This window comes from Erpetoichthys calabaricus, chromosome 1 (assembly GCF_900747795.2).
Source record: "Erpetoichthys calabaricus chromosome 1, fErpCal1.3, whole genome shotgun sequence".
Taxonomy (NCBI): Eukaryota; Metazoa; Chordata; class Cladistia; order Polypteriformes; family Polypteridae; genus Erpetoichthys; species Erpetoichthys calabaricus.
Window position 1 is genome coordinate 118,633,422 of NC_041394.2, and position 18,806 is coordinate 118,652,227.

The 18,806-nt window shown below is 38.1% G+C and overlaps 1 protein-coding gene across 1 annotated transcript in view; it reads left to right on the plus strand.

The window, feature by feature from the left end:
• LOC114654989 (metastasis-associated protein MTA1-like) overlaps positions 1-18,806 on the plus strand; it is a 294,679-nt gene that overhangs the window by 107,205 nt on the left and 168,668 nt on the right. The window contains exon 4 of the mRNA XM_051933272.1: positions 13,706-13,832. Within this exon, the coding sequence (XP_051789232.1) occupies positions 13,706-13,832 (127 nt within the window). The remainder of the gene's footprint in view (positions 1-13,705; positions 13,833-18,806) is intronic.

Below are 18,806 nucleotides of genomic sequence, written 5' to 3' on the forward strand. Positions count from 1 at the left end.
GATGATACTCAACTCTATTTCAATGTTAAAAGTGGAACTTCATCAGAGCTTTCTCAGCTTACAACTTGCCTCAGTGAAATTAAAACCTGGATGGAGCTGAACTCCGTAAAATTAAATTACAACAAAACTGAACTCCTGCAAATGGGACTAAAGTGCAACATAATCAAATGAGCTCCTTCCCAGTCAATCTTGGTGGTAATCTCATCAGACCTGCCTCTACTACAAAGAATCTTGGTGTCATTTTTGATTCCTCCCTTCCTTATTCCACCCACATAAATCAGATTAAGAAACTTTCTTTCACCTCCGTAACATATCACGTGTTCGCTCCTTCCTCTCCTTTTCTAACGCTGAGAAACTTGTCCATGCTTTTATCACATCCCGCATCGATTATTGTAATTCCCTACTGGCAGGTGCCCCTTCTAATCTTATATTACAGCTCCAGCTTATTCAAAACTTAGCTGCAAGAGTCCTTACATGGACCACATAACACTCATCCTGCTTCGCCTTCACTGGCTCCCTGTGTCTTACAGAATTGAATATAAAATTCTACTAGTAACCTACAAAGCCTTAAACAACCTTGCACCAAACTACATCAGTGACCTTCTCCATCACTATGTGCCTGTCCACCCACTGAGGTCCTCTGATTCTGGCAATCTTGTTGTACCCAACACTAATCTACACTCCATAGGTGACAGGGCCTTCAGCTGTATAGCGCCCAGACTCTGAAATGACCTAACGAAATTAATTAGATCTGCTGACTCCATGAATTCTTTTAAAAAACAACTCAAAACTCATCTGTTCAGGAAGGCTTTTAGCTCTACCTGACTTTATTACTCTTCTTACAGTTTACCTTTATGTCAAGATGCTCATGTAACCTGTGTGTGTGTGCTTGACCATCAGTTATGTTGCCTGTTAGTCTTTTTTTCTCTGAATTTACTATCTTACTCTTCTTTATTTATTTATCTGGTTTAGTACAATGCTATATACTGTATACCCTGCCGTTCTTTCTTAAACTCTGCGAAGTGCCTTGAGCATGGGAAAGGTGCTATATAAATAAAATGTATTATTATTATTATTATTATTATTATTATATTGGATGGTTTACCTTTAAGACGTCTTTTCAAACTAAAACTATTTGTTCATAACAGTACATTGTAGCCAAATCACATTAAGTGTAGGGATGGCTTTTTTCCTTTTGTTACAAAAAAACACATGATGGGTTGCTTTTGGAAGAGTTGTTTAAATTCAGCTCTTTCAGCTTAAGAGACAGTGCAGGTCAGTGTAGATTAAAAGGTGCAACCAATGTCATTCCCTGTTAGGCTTCAAAAAGGCCAATTTAAAAACAGAAGTACAAATGGAAAATTTGAAAAAATGACCCATTGATTGGCTCTGCTGTGAGTTCAAATAAGACATGGTAAATGAATGAGGATTTACAGAGAGAATTTGGAGATTTCTGGTGAGTGGCTAACATTACTTTTGCAATATCACACTTAGACAAAATAATGCGTTCCAGATAAACGTGTGGGTAAGAATAGAGAGCTTCAGGAGAAGGAATGTATGAAGCAAAAAGGGAATATTAAAAGATAATAATGGAAGACTTAAAGGAAGACATATAGTCAGAGATGACAAACCAAAAAGCAGAAACTGGCAGACAGTCCCAAAGCATTTTAAGTAATGTACCGTAGATATTTAAGGGAAACAAATAATAAATTAAGATCAGTTGCTAAATGCATATCATAAAGTAAGGTACAGTGGTGTACAAATTTTAACTGGGATTTTACCTGGACAGAAATGTGGATTGAGGTTGCAGGCCAGAGATACCTTATGTGTTCAAAACATTTCTGCCTATATACAGTGCATCCGGAAAGTATTCACAGTGCATCACTTTTTCCACATTTTGTTATGTTACAGCCTTATTCCAAAATGGATTAAATTCATTTTTTTCCTCAGAATTCTACACACAACACCCCATAATGACAATGTGAAAAAAGTTTACTTTAGGTTTTTGTAAATTTATTAAAAATAAAAAAACTGAGAAATCACATGTACATAAGTATTCACAGCCTTTGTTCAATACTTTGTCGATGCACCTTTGGCAGCAATTATAGTCTTAAGTCTTTTTGAATATGATGCCACAAGCTTGGCACACCTATCTTTGGCCAGTTTCGCCCATTCCTCTTTGCAGCACCTATCAAGCTCCATCAGGTTGGATGGGAAGCGTCGGTGTACAGCCATTTTAAGATCTCTCCAGAGATGTTCAATCTGATTCAAGTCTGGGCTCTGGCTGGGCCACTCAAGGACATTCACAGAGTTGTCCTGAAGCCACTCCTTTGATATCTTGGCTGTGTGCTTAGGGTCGTTGCCCTGCTGAAAGATGAACCGTCACCCCAGTCTGAGGTCAGGAGAGCTCTGGAGCAGGTTTTTATCCAAGATGTCTCTGTACATTGCTGCAGTCATCTTTCCCTTTATCCTGACTAGTCTCCCAGTTCCTGCTGCTGAAAAACATCCCCAACAGCATGATGCTACCACCACCATGCTTCACTGTAGGGATGGTATTGGCCTGGTGATGAGCGGTGCCTGGTTTCTTCCAAACGTGACTACTTCAACTTCTACTTCTTCACTGTTTGAGCTTTTGGTCACTAGATGAAAGCACAACGCCGACACTATTTAGTCTTCGGTAACTCTGCCTCACAGAAACCGCTCGCGTTTGTTGTTATACGTGCACTACTTAGTTAGTTGTACTAACATAAATTCATTCAATATTGTAGTCAGTGTCGTGAATTTGCTGTATATTACCTTATTAAGAATTAATTATTCATTGCAGTACTTGCTTTTTAAATTTTTTGTTAAAAATTCGGGTGGTACGCACCGCAACTCACTTAACCTCAGGTGGTACTTGATGTCCAAAAGTTTGGGAACCCCTGGTCTAAAGCATACAGCCAGAGTAATGCTGGAGTTACTTTTGGACAAATCTGTGACTGTCTTTGAGTGGCCCAGACTTCAGTCAAGAATTTGCCTGAAAGAATAGGATAAACTGCCCAAACTCAGGTGGGCAAAGTTTATAGAAACATACCCCCTGCCCCCCCCCATACCCCCCCCCCAAAAAAAAGCTGTGCAATTGCTGCCACAGGGGTGTCTATAAAGTACTGAATTAAGGGTCTGAATACCTACATGAATGAGACATTTCAGTTTTTGATATCTGATACATTGGTAAACCTTTCTGAAACTCTTTTCGCTGTGTCATCATGGGTTATTAAATGCTGATTGATGGGCAAATACTGCAAATTTGTCCATTTAATATTAAATCTGCAACACAGTAAAGTTTGCAGAAAGTGAAGAGGTTGAAGTATTCTCTGAATTCACTGTTTGCCTATATGTAAATAGGTATGTGCCTGTATGTATTTTTGTCTTACTGTTTTTGTTCTGCCCCACATTTTATTAGTTGTTACTGTTATTTATTGAACTGTGCTCCCCCTTTGTCTTGTCATTTATTAACACACCTGTCGGTCACCTCCCACACTCACAGTGGTGTTATAAATGTCTATGAAACTCACGTAAAGCATGTAGGTCCCATAATAAACCTTTAAATACAATACACCCCATGTGTCTCACGTAGGCACCCCTTTATCTCTTGTTTCAATCACGTCTGAAGTGTATCTTTAAGGTATATAAACCCCTGGGTCTGGTTAGTTGTGGTATGCAGCAATTTGAACCTCTGTCTACGCGCTTCTCTTTGTCTTGATCCAATTGTGGAAATCACTCACCTTGTAAGTGTCTTTTAAAGCTTTATTGTTTAATGTATACTGCCTGCTATGTATTGCTTTGTAAATCATTCTTTATTGTCTTTGGTTGTACACCTGTATATATCTGTATGTTTCTTTTGTATAGATTTCAGTTTACAACAAGGTACGTCCAGTAAAAGCCTTCAAGAAAGCTCACCCCTTGTCGTTGTTATGTGGATGTACTGAGTTGTTTAAGCTCCCTGCGGCCACGTTGCACGGACAGCGCGGAGTGAGGCAGAAAAGTTTTATTGTATTGTAGATTTTGTTCTCAATAGTCTATGTATCAGTCTATTGTATTGTAGATTTTTTTCTCAATAGTCTATGTATCAGTCTGTCTATCTATAAGCTCAAGCTTCAGCAGTTTTATTGTGTTTTCTATAAATTTTTTAGTTTACTTTGCTACCTGTTTATGGCCTTCTGTGTGTAGCCTATCTTCTTTAATAAGCACTTTCTTTTATATTTGCTTTGCAACACTAGCGTTGTTTAGGGTGATGGTTTAAGAGAGCACTTATCTTTCATTCTATCTCTTTCACTCTTTCTCACCTCTCACATGGAATCCGATAATTGAGAAGCAGCCATTAATATGTAATTGGTCCAGTCAAGTATGTTGATATACGGGCTCCAATGTTCAGTTCTTTTTGTGTTGCTGTGGTTTTATTTTGATATACTCCTAGATTATGTGAGAGGCCAGTAAAATTTGAACATTTGTGTTGTCCCTTTAAATGTTACTGTAGTCTTCCTATGGTGCTTGTTCACTGGGAACAGATTATTTTAATAGTATTATATTATAATAACAGGCAGGGACAATGAAAAAGGTTTGGGAAATTTGTACCCCGTATAATTGAAAGAAAATATACAAAATAATGTGACATCTTTACAGACAGTGAGTTCAAATGGAAATGACATAGGTAGGCAAGATGGTGGATATATATGTTGGAGACAGGAAGAGGAGGGAGCTGGTACAACCGGAACTGGAAATGGTGTTATTAGGAGGTGGGATCTTGGTAGGTGGAAGTGTTGTCATTAGGAGGCAGGAACTGTTGAGGATTTGCAGAAGGAAAAGAGGAGAAAGTATTACTGGACAGCGCCACTGCTTGGCTTGTCTGAGAAACAATTATTTTGAAGCACATAATCTGTCTCCTAATCACACGTGTGTGACAATATATAATATTTGTATGTGCGTGGGTGTGTGTGGGTGTGTGTCTGCATGTGTGTGTGTGTATACACACAGTGACCACCATAATGTTTGGGACAAAGACACATTTTTCTTTAATTTACTCCCTCTGCTCCACAGTTTAAAATTATAAATCAAATAATTCAGAAGGGGCTGCACGGTGGTGCAGTGGTAGTGCTGCTGCCTCGCAGTTAGGACACCTGGGTTCGCTTCCTGGGTCCTCCCTGCGTGGAGTTTGCATGTTCTCCCCGTGTCTGCATGGGTTTCCTCCGGGTGCTCCGGTTTCCTCCCACAGTCCAAAGACATGCAGGTTAGGTGGATTGGTGATTCTAAATTGGCCCTAGTGTGTGCTTGGTGTGTGGGTGTGTTTGTGTGTGTCCTGTGGTGGGTTGGCACCCTGCCTGGGATTGGTTCCTGCCTTGTGCCCTGTGTTGGCTGGGATTGGCTCCAGCAGATCCCCGTGACCCTGTGTTTGGATTCAGCGGGTTCGAAAATGGATGGATGGATGGATAGATAATTCAGAAGTGATTAAAGTGACTTTTTCAGACTTTAATTTGTGTATTTGAAAACATTTATGTCACACCATGTAGAAATGACAACACATTTTATACACTGTTCCCCGTTTTCAGGGCACCACAATGTTTGGGATGCAGAAATAGTAAGTATATTAAAGCAGTCATTTTTAGTACTTTGTTCCATATCCCTTGCATACAATAACTGCATGAAGCCTGCATGAAGCCTGCGATTCATAGATGTTACCGGTTGCAGAGTATCTTCTCTGATGGTGCTCTGAAAACCTCTAATGCAGCCATCTTCAGCTCCTGTTCCGTGGCCTTGTCCCCATAAGGTTCACTTCTGCTTTGTAAGATGTGCTCAACGGGATTTAAATTGGTTGACTGGCTTGGCCATTTCAGAATTTTTCATTTTTTAGCTTTGAAAAACTCATGTTTGAGAACATTATCTTGTTGTAGGATGAAACGTGTCCAATGTGTTTGGTGGCATTTACTGGAAAATGAGCAGATAAGATGTTTCTATACATCTCAGAATTCATTGTGTGAGTGCCATCAGCAGTTCTATCATCATTGAATATAAGTGTTCCAGTGCCTATGGCAGCCATACATGCAGATGAGGTGGTATGCTTTGGATCTTGGGCAGTTCCTTTTTGTCTCCACACTTTGCTCTTGCCATCACTCTGATACATGTTAATCTTTGTCTTGTCTATCCACAAGACCTTTTTCCAGAATTCTGCAGACTCTTAAGTTCTTTTTTGCAAACTGTAATCATTTCATCCTGTTTTTGTGGCTAACTAGTGGTTTTCATCTTGCAGTGTGGCCTTTGTATTTCTATTCATGAAGTCTTCAGTGGATAGTAGTCTCTGACACATCCATATCCACCTCCTGAAAACTGTTTCTGATCTGTCTGTCTGGTTTTTGGGGCTTTTTCTTTACCATACTGAGTATTGTGCTGTCTTTCTTGGTCTACCAGTCCCTTTGCAATTACTGACCTTACCAGTACATTCTTTCTTCTTAATGATATTCCAGACAGTTGATTTAGGTAAAGTTTTATAGATGTATCTGCTGGCTTTATTCTTGTTTTTCAGCCATGTAATGGCTTCTTTGACTGATTGGCACAGCTCTTATCCTTGTGTTGAACAATGGCAACTACAGACTCCAAAGTGTAGATGCAAGCCTAGGTATCTTATTCCTGCACTAATTAAGTAATGAAACACACCCAAGTAATCACAAACACCTGTGACTGTTTCCAAACATCATGGTGCCCTGAAATGGAAGGACCATGTATGAACCTTGTTGTCATTTCTACATGCTGTGACCAAAATGTAAGCAAATACCTTTACATTTAAGTCTGTAATGTGCACTTTAATCATGTCTGAATTGTTTGATTTGTAATTTTAAACTGTGGAGAAGAGGGGTATATGAAGGAAAAATGTTTCTTTGTCCCAAACATCATCAGTTGTCATCAGCTTAAAATTTTGAATGACAATTCTTGATCAGGCCCGCATCTAACAAGATAGGTAGACCATGCTAACAACCCATTGATCTTATAACTGAAAGGATGCCCAAACATTTGCAAATCCTGCCTTTACTCTTTTTTTATTTTTGTATTTTTCAGTTCATCAAATAAATAGCAACTACATTAACATTTTAATTGGATGTAGTTATTTTTTTACTTTACTTTTTTACTTACAAATCTCAACAAAATGTATACTGTAATTTGGACAGATGTGTCCAAATATTTGTATAGAACTGTAAATACTGGGTAAAACTAACATACAGTATGTAGAAGAGGCTAGTTTTATTTTAATATATTACCCTAATTTAAAAAATGAACATCAAGATTCATTTGGATAGTGAAATGTATGTTATGCTAAGTATTTTGTTGTAGTATTTCTCAAGCAAAGTAACTGAGATGCATATCTTGAAAAAAGAGCAAAATGTAAAAATGTCAACAGCGTTCTAAAGTCACACATGAGTGTGTTATTAAAAAAAAAAAAAATAAATGTAGACATGCTTTAAGCTTAGTGGTCTGTTTTTCTGTAATTTAAGTTGGCAAAGCTAATATTTTTCATTAAAGGGAGAGACTTTGGCAATGGTGTTACTAAATTTGTTCATCTGTTCTCCATTTTTTGTAACAAAAGGCACCCATGTGTACTCATCCATTAAGAAAACATGAGGTGGGCGTGCTGACTTCAGTGTGGTGCTGTCATAGCTGAGAAGCAGCTAAAGAGAAGGGAGACAAATGAGGTCTGCTGAAAATGCACGCTAGGAGAGTTCTACTCATTAGCTCTCTAAATTTAATCAGATGTGGGAGGTTATAATCAGAACTGTGACAAGTCCCAGTGCATTGTTCCCTTTTTACATTGCTAAGATGCCAAATTACAGAGGTGCAAATGCTAAAGGTTTTTCGTCGAATCACAGAATTTTCTCCCCTTGTGTATGGAAGGGTTAAGCTTACAATCCAGGACTCTCAAATAAGGAGGATCAGTGAATGGCAATGTCTTCTCCTTAACTAGGCAAGGATATTTTCCCTCCTCTGTATTCTGTTGGCTATTTGCCATGATTTGTTGACAGAATTCTTAGTCATGTGACTTCAGAAAGAAAGCTTCCTGCTTTACATACCAGCATTAGCCAAAGGTTTCTAGGAATCACTTGAGAGCCATATTAGGCTACCTAGCAGTATCCAAACATGCGTAGGTAGCAGGAAAATCTGTTAAGACCAGTCCTTTTTGCTGATTCTATTTTGTATTACCTTAAAGAGAAATCATGTTAAGTACAGAAGATCCAACAGGGGTAGGGCTGGGAATCGATTAAAAATAATTAACTAATTAATCTCATAAATGTTTGTAATTAATTCAACTTAATCACATTTATCATTAAAACATGTGATTATAAAATTAATACATAAATCATGAAGCAAATACACACTGAGTCACAAACTTAATGTAGCTTCAACACAAAGGAATTAAAAAAATAATACTGTAATGGCATAGTTTAACTTAAACAATGACCTTGAACCTGAACTTATAACAAAATACTACTTGACCAAGTACAAACTGAATTTGAATGCTTTCCTTAAAGGCAAGTTGCCAATGTATTAATTCTCAAATTGGCATCTATATTACTAAACGACAGTTTAATTTATGCACGGCGGACCCACTGAAGCGCATACGCACTGCGCCGCGGCTCCCCAGAGTCAAATGCAGCGGCTACCCAGAGTCAGTAGGTGGCGCCGAAACAACACAACCTGTAAACTAAACTTGCTCCAATTCACTCTGCCAGCAGTCTGTGTGGCATGTTTGAATCACATAACGGTCATTCAGTAACAGAGAAACGAAAACGAGACCGCATGGATAAAAACAATAAATGGAGGCTCCTACAACGCGCCCCAGAGTCAAACGCAGCAGCTTCCCAGAGTCAGTAGGTGGCGCACAAACAACACAACCTGTAAACTAAACTTGCTCTAATCCACTGTGCCAGCAGTCTGTGTGGCATGTTTGAATCACATAACGGTCATTCAGTAACAGAGAAACAAAAACAAGACCGGCATGGATAAAAACAATAAACGGAGGCTCCTACAGCGCACCAGAGTCAAACCCAGCGGCTTCCCAGAGTCAGTAGGTGGCGCCCAAACAACACAACCTGTAAACTAAACTTGCTCTAATCCACTGTGCCAGCAGTCAGTGTGGCATATTTGGATCACATGACGGTAATTCAGTATTAAAAGTAAGTTCAATTATGATTCCTAACAGTAAACGATGTCTACCTAACGACACAGCCACAGAACAACAAAGACGAAACTGCATAGATAAAAACAATAAACGGAGGCTCCTACAACGCGCTTCAAAAACACCACACACAAAGAAGTCACGGCTCTAGACAACAAAGACGAGACCGCATGGATAAAAACAATACACGGAGGCTCCTACAACGCGCTTCAGACATACCAGAAGCAAAAACTGAGCCCGTAGTTCCCAGAGTCAGTGCGTGGCGCCCAAACACCACGACCTGTAAACTACACCTGCTCTAATCCACTGTGCCAGCAGTCAGTGTGTGTAAGTTGGAGTATGCTTCCTAACAGTAAACGACTTCTACCTAACGACACAGCCACAGAACAACAAAGACGAGACTGCATGGATAAAAACAATACACGGAGGCTAGGAGTCACGGCTCCAAATGGAAGGAGCTCAATGATTAGTAATACAAACACGAGCCCGAATGGCTACGACCTGTAAACGAGCCCGTATGGATAAAAATAATGAACGAAGGCGCCCACACAAAGAAACCGCTTTAGTACAAATATGTTTATTTAATTAAATGAAAACTTTAACATGGCTACGACCTGTGAACTAAACCTGAGGTAAAGCATGCACGCCAGGTTGTACAGCCGCCCGAATGCGACCGCCCATACCACCGCATCGGATCCGCTGCCATGGTCACTGCAGCACGCGAATCCGCCGCCATCAGCAAATGAATTCTCGCTGATGACACATCCATAGAAAAACAAAAAAGAGACTGCATGAATAAAAACAATAAACGAAGGCGCCTACAACGCGCTTCTGAAACACCAGAACCAGATGAGTCACAGCTCCAAAAAGAAACCGCTTTAGTACAAATATGTTTATTTAATTAAATGAACTTTCCCACCCTCCATGATATTTCATCCCTCCAAGTATCGGAGGGAACAGAAAGTGATTGCCATTCTTGGATAAGACACAGATGTATCAAAGTAAAAATTAAATGATTGAAATGACTGTTGACTTTGAATGCACTGCTGAAGACTGATATAATTGAAAGAATAAGCATCTCTTAAATGGACATGCATTAAAACTTGTGTTAAAACTCCGCAAATACTATCCACAATTGTTCATCACCATCAACAATTGAAAATTAGTGCTATGTTTGTGAATGTCACATCTAAAAGCTGATTTTTTGCCGCCTCCATCCCTCTGCTTCGAACAGTTTAGCACATTTATAGATTTAATGCTTTTGTGGTTGGTAGACTCATGGTGTGCCTTGGGATTTTTCGAGTTACAAAAACATGACACCACAGAAAAATGGTTGGAGAACACTGCACTACCTACACCTTTGCCTCTAGCGCTCACGAACTTCTCTGTAGCTGCTGTCTTGCTTAAAATCTGACACCATGCACTACTTGGGTGGTTGTGTTGCATTCTTTGCATAAAGTAGCAAAGATACTGAAACTTGAATAATGGGAAGGGATAATTATTACACTCCTATTTTATAGAATTTTGTCAGCACTGTCAGCACTGTAAGATGACTGGCAGACTGGCGAGTTAAATACACCCAAGTACTAGAGACTTATTTTGGTTTTAGTGCCACTCAAAGATGACTTATTTAGCACTTAGGTGATATGACATTGAAGGGAGGCTTAATGTGAATGTTGTTATTTGTAGTGATTGTTTGAATTACTTGAATGTATAACACTGCCAGCATTAAGAAAAAAATAAAGAAAATGTGTTTTTCTTGATAAATCGAGTGCATCTTTTAGTCACAGTATATTTGTTTCATAATGTTAAAAAACAAAATGATGTGAAAATGCTGGCCGGGCCAAAGCACTGCCTGACATGATCCCCTCGTTGCAGGCCTTGGAAGTGACAGTATTTTTTAATGTGTTGAACAGGCCACATTAATCACAAAAATTAATGTGTGAACTTTCCCAGGCCTAATATAAAAAAAATGTATATATGTATTATTTTTTCCAAATGAGCAAGAAAAGGTTATAAAACATGTCATCCAACGAAATAGGTGCCTGCTGAGATTGATCACAATTTGGGTTTTGTACCAGATACATTTTGGATATTAACATAGTTTTGAGTTGAGACTGTGTTTTGTAAACATATTGAAAACACTAGTATAGTTTGAAGGTACAACCTTTGCCTTTATTGCTTCTAGAAAGAATAAATTCTACTGTATGACACAAAAATAAATTATTTGAAGAAAAATTATATTCTAGGCACAGTTATTTAAAGACTGAAAAGATATTGCCAGTATATAATTTTCTGAAAGTTACAATACTAAAAAATGTTGTTTTTATTGTATAAAATATTGTGTACTTTAGAGATTGTGGAAATATATGATTGTCTCTTAAGGGTGACCTATCAGACTTCAATTACCTCCTGCATTGGTATCATATTTTAGGTGAATGCTCAAGCACTACATTTCAATTTAGATGGCAGTAATTAATTGTAATTTGTACTTTTATGAATTACAAAGTGAAGAATGCAGGGAGAACTGAAAATATGTGGCCAGAATATGGAGGCCTAAAAGGTCAAATGCTTCATTTACATATCTTAGTGAGTCTTTAACAGCCATACCAGGCTCCTGTGAAAAACTGTTGTGTAGTGTGACATCCTCAGTGACTCGTTCATAACACTCTGTTTGATCGTTGCAGAGTAATATCTCTGAGTTTCAGGGAATTTCACACTATGCAAAAGGTGGTCACAGTCACATATCATGGCTGTTCGTGACTGAAAAGCCTTGGAAAAGTTGTTTGTGATGCTGGCTTTACTCATCATGCTGCTACAGAGTGGCAATATATTGAATTTATAATAATTTCGCTGCACTCTTTAAATACAAGAGTAAAGTTGGTGGTTAATGATCAAAGAACTGAAAGTGTGGACTAATTTCAATTTCACATCTGGTAAGAAATCTACATCTTACAAAATGTAAAAGAATTAGCTCATTGAGTAAGGGACCACCAACATGATTTTGGAGATCCTGTGGGAAACAAAATGTATACAGAAGGGAGTAATAGAGTTTAGACTATCACTCTCTCTTGGGAATAATTCAGCAAATCTATCTATCTATCTATCTATCTATCTATCTATCTATCTATCTATCTATCTATCTATCTATCTATCTATCTGTCTGTCTGTCTGTCTGTCTGTCTGTCTGTCTGTCTGTCTGTCTGTCTGTCTGTCTGTCTGTCTGTCTGTGCCACACAGTATTTGATGCCATATTATGAGACTGTGGTAGATGGGACAATTTAACCCTCAAGTCACCAATTCTTATACCATGGAAAGAGTGAGCATGGTCATAACGCACAGGGCTGCCATCCTTTACCAGCAGGGCCTCACCTGAGCAGAAATTTTATGGCAGACAGGGGTTTCAAACTTCTGTGCTGTCCAAACTCTTTTGAAGAAGCACAAGGAGGCAAAGTTAAGGGCTAGAAACGTAGTCTTTAAGCTCAGAAACTGAGTGCTTCATGTTAAAGATACATCAAACTGATATCCTTTCAGAGACTGAACAAGTCCAGCACTGTTATCAACTCGAAACTCGCAGAAACCTCTGGAACCCAAGTGACTCCCTCTGTGGTCTATAGAATTTTTGTCAGAAGTGTTCTTCTGTTACCAAAAGACCCATTCCTCTGAAGTGGAAACAAAGCCAAGAGACTCAGCTATACACAAAAGCACAAAGATCTGAAAGGGTGCTGAAAATGGTCTGGGCCCTAATCTCATTATCATTGAGGCTGTCTGAGTTTACCTGGAGAGACAGAAGCAAGTGAGACAACCAAAGTATACAGAAGAACTGGGGTGAGTTCTCAAAGATGCGTGAAACAGCTACCAGCCAATTTATTTACTATATGTGCACAACAGTGAACCTAAGACAAGTGATACAATCTAAAAGCAATGGGTGGTCACACTATTTATTTGATGTAGTTTTTTGTATTGTTTTTGGCTCTTTTTAGATGTTTTTTCACATTTAGATATTTTTCAGTTCATTATTTTTGAAAGCATTTTTGGTTTACAGATTTTTTAAAATGTGGACTGATAGGACAATAAATTGTTTGGGTGCTGCTGTGAAGATGTCTTAATGAGATGAAACATACTTCATAGCCCTCGATGGAAATGTGTTACAGGTGTGAAGCTTAATAATGCAGGAGCAGATGATGAATCTTTTGAATTAGTGCCCCTGCTGATGTGATTTTTCAGGTAACTGAATGATTCCTTCAAATCTTCTGCCACTGATAACCAGATGATTCCTTTAAATCTTCTGCCAGTGTTTTTTTTGTTTCCTCTTATTCTTTCTTCTTTTTTCCTTTGATCTTTTTTTTTTTTGAGGAACTATGTGTGTCTTGGTAGAACCTGGAGTACATGGCTGACTTTGAAAGATGCAGAAAACTCGACAGCAATGCAACTGTAGACTATGCTTCAGTAGATACAAAAACAGCTTTATAGTTTGTAACATGAACCTTTGTTCTTGATCTGCAGAGGAGCTGGAAGAGGAGATGGAAGGAGAAAACTTGCAGCAGCTGACAGAGAAACAGCGACATCAACTCAAACACAGGGAGCTTTTTCTGTCCAGGCAACTTGAATCTCTGCCTGCCACACATATCCGGTAATATAAAATTGTCAATAAGCAATTTTTTTTAATGGCAATACAATATGTATTACATGATATACATACAGTGGAACCTCGGTTTGCGAGCATAATTCGTTCCGGAAATGTGCTCGTAGTCCAAAGCACTCGTATATCAAAGTGAATTTCCCCATAAGAAATAATGGAAACTCCGATGATTTGTTCCACAACCCAAAACTATTCATATAAAAATGATTAATAGATACAGTCTTAGAATTAATCTGAATAAAAGTAAACTCTTTCCAGTGAATTCACAAGCATATAGTATTAGATTGGACACCCTACCTTTTACCATAGCAGATAAGTTTAAATACCTAGGCGTAAATATCACAAGTAAACATAAAGCTCTTTATCGACAAAATGTTGCCGTCTGTATGGAAAAAATTAAGCAAGACTTGCATAGATGGTCAACCCTTCATCTCACTCTAGCCGGAAGAATTAACATTGTTAAGATGAATATCCTTCCTAAACTTCTCTTTTTATTTCAAAACATTTCAATATATATCAATAAATCGTTTTTTAAACAGTTAGATTCAATAATAACCTCATTCATTTGGAACTCAAAATACCCACGTATCCGAAGAGCAACCCTACAAAGACCTCAGGCAGAAGGTGGCATGGCTTTACCTAATTTTCAGTTTTATTACTGGGCAGCAAACATACTAGCCATAAAAACCTGGACACAAATAAATGCACATACACAGGCTTGGTCCGCAATAGAAGTAAAATCCTGTAGTACTTCTTTATATTCCCTGCTCTGCTCTCCAATAAATGAAAGTTATCGCAAATATACTAATAACCCAATTGTGCTTTACTCACTCAGAATATGGAACCAAATTAGGAAGCATTTTAAGATGGAAAATCTTTTATCAGTGGCACCTCTGCAAGAGAACCACCTCTTTCAACCTTCGCAAGTATATCCAGTTTTTAATACCTGGAAAAGTTTTGGGATTAAAATGCTCAGAGATCTTTATATAGACAACATATTTACATCTTTTGAACAATTACGTTCAAAATTTAACCTCCCAGCTACACATTTCTTTTACTATCTTCAAATTAGAAATTTTGTTAAACAGAAATTGCCCGATTTCCCCCACCTTGCACCCTCCACACTGCTGGAAAAAATACTGCTCAATTCCGAGGAAACGAACACTATTTCCGCAATATATAAAATCTTATTAGAGTCCCTACCTTTCAAAGATCCAAGAGGACATTGGGAAGAAGATCTCTTAATCAATATATCAGAAAAGGAGTGGAAGGTAGCAAAGCAGAGAATTCACTCGAGTTCTATATGCGCAAAGCATAGAATTATTCAACTAAAAATTATATATCGAGCTCATCTGTCTCGCTTAAAACTGTCCAAAATGTTTCCAGGCCAGGATCCAACCTGCGAGCGCTGCAACCAAGCTCCTGCCTCACTGGGTCACATGTTCTGGGCCTGCACCAAACTAACATCATTTTGGACAAAAATTTTTAAGTGCCTCTCAGACAGCCTTAGTATCACAATCCCTCCTAACCCACTAACAGCTGTGTTTGGTGTCCTTCCAGATGGACTGGAATTGGAGAAGGACAAGCAAACGGTGATTGCATTCACTACACTCTTGGCACGCAGACTTATTTTGTTAAATTGGAAGAATCCTAATTCTCCTCTTATAAGTCAGTGGGAAACCGATGTTTTATATTATTTGAAATTGGAAAAAATCAAATTTTCAGTTAGAGGATCTGTACAAAATTTTTTCAAAACATGGCAGGATTTAATCAATATTATTTTAGAATAAGAGAAATAACTATTATTGCATTTAACTCCCTTCTCCATCTCTTATTTATATAGATATTTACTTCTCCCCTTCTTTTGTCTAATGTTGCCTTATTAAAAACCTTAAAGAAATTTTCCTTTAGCTAAGCTCTCCTTCTCAGGGGTGGGGTTTGATTTGTTTTCAAATTTGTTGGGTTATAAATTGATCTGTTTGTATGGAATGATTACAATGAAAATTAATAAAATAAAAATATTAAAAATGATTAATACAAAATATAAAGTAAAATACATAAAACAAATTAGTCTGCACTTTACCTTTGAAAAGAATTATGGCTGGTGTGAGTTAGTTTCTTAACTCTTGTGGGATTGCACCCAATGGGACGATATGCGGAAGAGTGTCCCAAAGCAATCGCAGTCTTCCAGCCCTGTAGCAGTTCGGCGTAAAAATGAATCCGAAAAGATTGCGGACATGCTATAAGCGCCTGCCATCGATGGGTGATACAAGGAACAAGGAACATTATAAATGCGCAGGGCCCTGCTTGACTGCTGTGTCTATGTACAGAAGAGCGGCAGATCCCACTACAATAACTGCGCTGTTGCTGTTTCAAGCTGAATAAAGCTGGTGTTGCTAAAGTACTGAGACTCAGTTTCGTGTTTTAGGGTGCAAGACGGGGACTCGCACGTCACAGAACACACGCGCGCGCGCGCAAGCACACACACACACACGAATGAGCGCGTGCACACACACATACACATGCGCGCGCACACACAGTCACAATGCTAATGCTGCAGTAAACAGTATATGCTTGTACGGATGTTGACTATATGAGTGAGGCACGCCGACTCAGATGGAGAATAGGAGACGATTTCCCACAATCCCGCAGCGAGAGAGAGAGAACCATCAGCTCAGTTGTGATCACATGACGCTCATCAGACAAAGCGTATACATATTACTCGTACTGCAAGACCTCGCTCGTTTATCAAGTCAAAATTTATTAAAAATTTTTGCTCGTCTTGCAAAACACTCGTAAACCAAGTTACTTGCAAACCGAGGTTCCACTGTATTTTGTTTTATCAGCAAGATTTAAACTTTATCACTAAATGTCTTCTGGATACTTTGTATTGCTGTTAAGACACTACCTACATTGTTCAAAAAGGAATTTAAAAATTGCACAGGACAGTTGGTTGGTGCAATGAGCTCTCTGTGGCAATGTTTCATGTGGTATAACACTGCACAAAATGTATAGAGCTCATACCACAATGTTAAAAAGTGCCAAAATCTGACTTCAATCTGTCATCTGAAAAGCATTGTATAAGATATAAAGGAATGATAGCCCCTTTATATTTATTATAACATACTGTTTGAGGTAAATTAAACATTTGTTCATATGGTACAAAAGAGGCATAATAAAACTTGAACTGCGTCATTTTCATTTAAATTCACTCTCCTTACCAGAAACTTTAACTAATGTCTTGTTTCCATATAATTGTTGTCAATTACTTTTCCACAACAGGATTTGTTCCCTAAAACTTGCTGTCAGGTATTTGTTTATTAACAAAAATACACCCTAGACTACTACTGCTCGAACAAATGTTTTACTTCAGGATTAACATTTAGATTGATACTTTAAGCCCAGACACTTTCCTTAACTGTAATGTGCAAGAGAGAGTGAGACAGTGTGAAAGAATATTCTCCTTTACAGTCGGCACATACTTTCCCTGATGTGATTTCCCATTGGGATATTCAGACAGTGTAATTTTCAGACACTCAACCCTTATGTCTGTCTACTGTGGTTCTGTTCATGCAGGCTGTGATGGTGATACACTGATATATCTATTACTTGGCTTGGTTGCAAAATGAAGGCATATTTGTTATATCTTGGTGTTAATATAGCCATAAAAAGACATTTAGAAGTTTTCATTGCCACATTTATAGCAATTTATTTAATAGTTTCAAAATAAAGGAATATTTACTGTCTATTGACATTAATCTAGCCCTGGAAAGAAATGTGGAAGTTTTCATTGGCAGATTTTAATCAAAATGTATCATTCATTAAATTTTGGAACAATGATGCTTTAAAGTCAGTTTTTATTTAAATTTTGGAAATAACACCTACTGTACCTATAAAGTTAATATTGAGAGGATCATTGTTGTACAATTCTGCATTTGTAACCATATTTGTAAAGGATTTCATTTTACACCTATGATTTATTTTATTGTTGAATGTTAACAAATAGGAGTGGGTTGTTTCAAATTTTTTAAAGTTTAATGACAATGATTTACTTGAATTGTATTTGCACTTAGGAAAGGCCAGCTTGACAGAAAACATGGCAGAAGAAGGTTTGTTCCCCATAGGAGACCAACAGTGACAGGCTGTTTCACTAGATTACAATAGATTAGATAGTTGAAAAACAAAATAAGGCATGTGAATCAGAATTTCCTAAGGCCCCTCTAGTAATTTGGAAATTTCAACAGAATCATGTTAATATTCAAACCCACTTAATTCTGCCTGGTCGTCAAGGTTTGGGAGTCTAGAAACTATCCCAGCTAGCATAGGGTGAAAGGCAGGAGCAAACCCCGAACAGAGTACCAGTCCATTGCAGGGTGAGCACAAACACAAAACCCAGGGCCAGTTTAGTGTCACCAATTCACCTAACCTGTATGTCTTTGGACAGTGGGAGGAAACCGGAGCACCTGGAGGAAATCCAAGCAGATAGGTTAAACATGCAGGCTCCATGTAGGGAGGACCAGGACACAAATCCCGGTCTCCTTGCTGTGAAGCAGCAGTGCTACCATTGTGCTTGCATGCCATACAGAGTCTAAAATTTTGGTATTTAGTATTTGGTGTACTATATTAAATATTCGCATGAAAAGTTCCCCCAACTTTCACTTTTTAATTTCTCCTACAAGCCAAGATATTACAGATAATATCAAAGATTTCATTCTTCTCGTATATAGTTTGGGATAGCAGGTATGCAAGTGGAATAAATTTCACTATCAGCATATTAGCAAGGTCAATTAGTTTGATATATGCTGTGAAATATTGAAACAGTTCCCTTGACTGCACAACTTATAAAATTGTGTCTGTACTACTGGAAAATTTACCTCAGTATGATATTTAAAGTTCGCCTATATTTCACACCCAACCCAAAACACAAAGTGAACTTATCAAAACAGAAAGACTAATTTGTCAAAA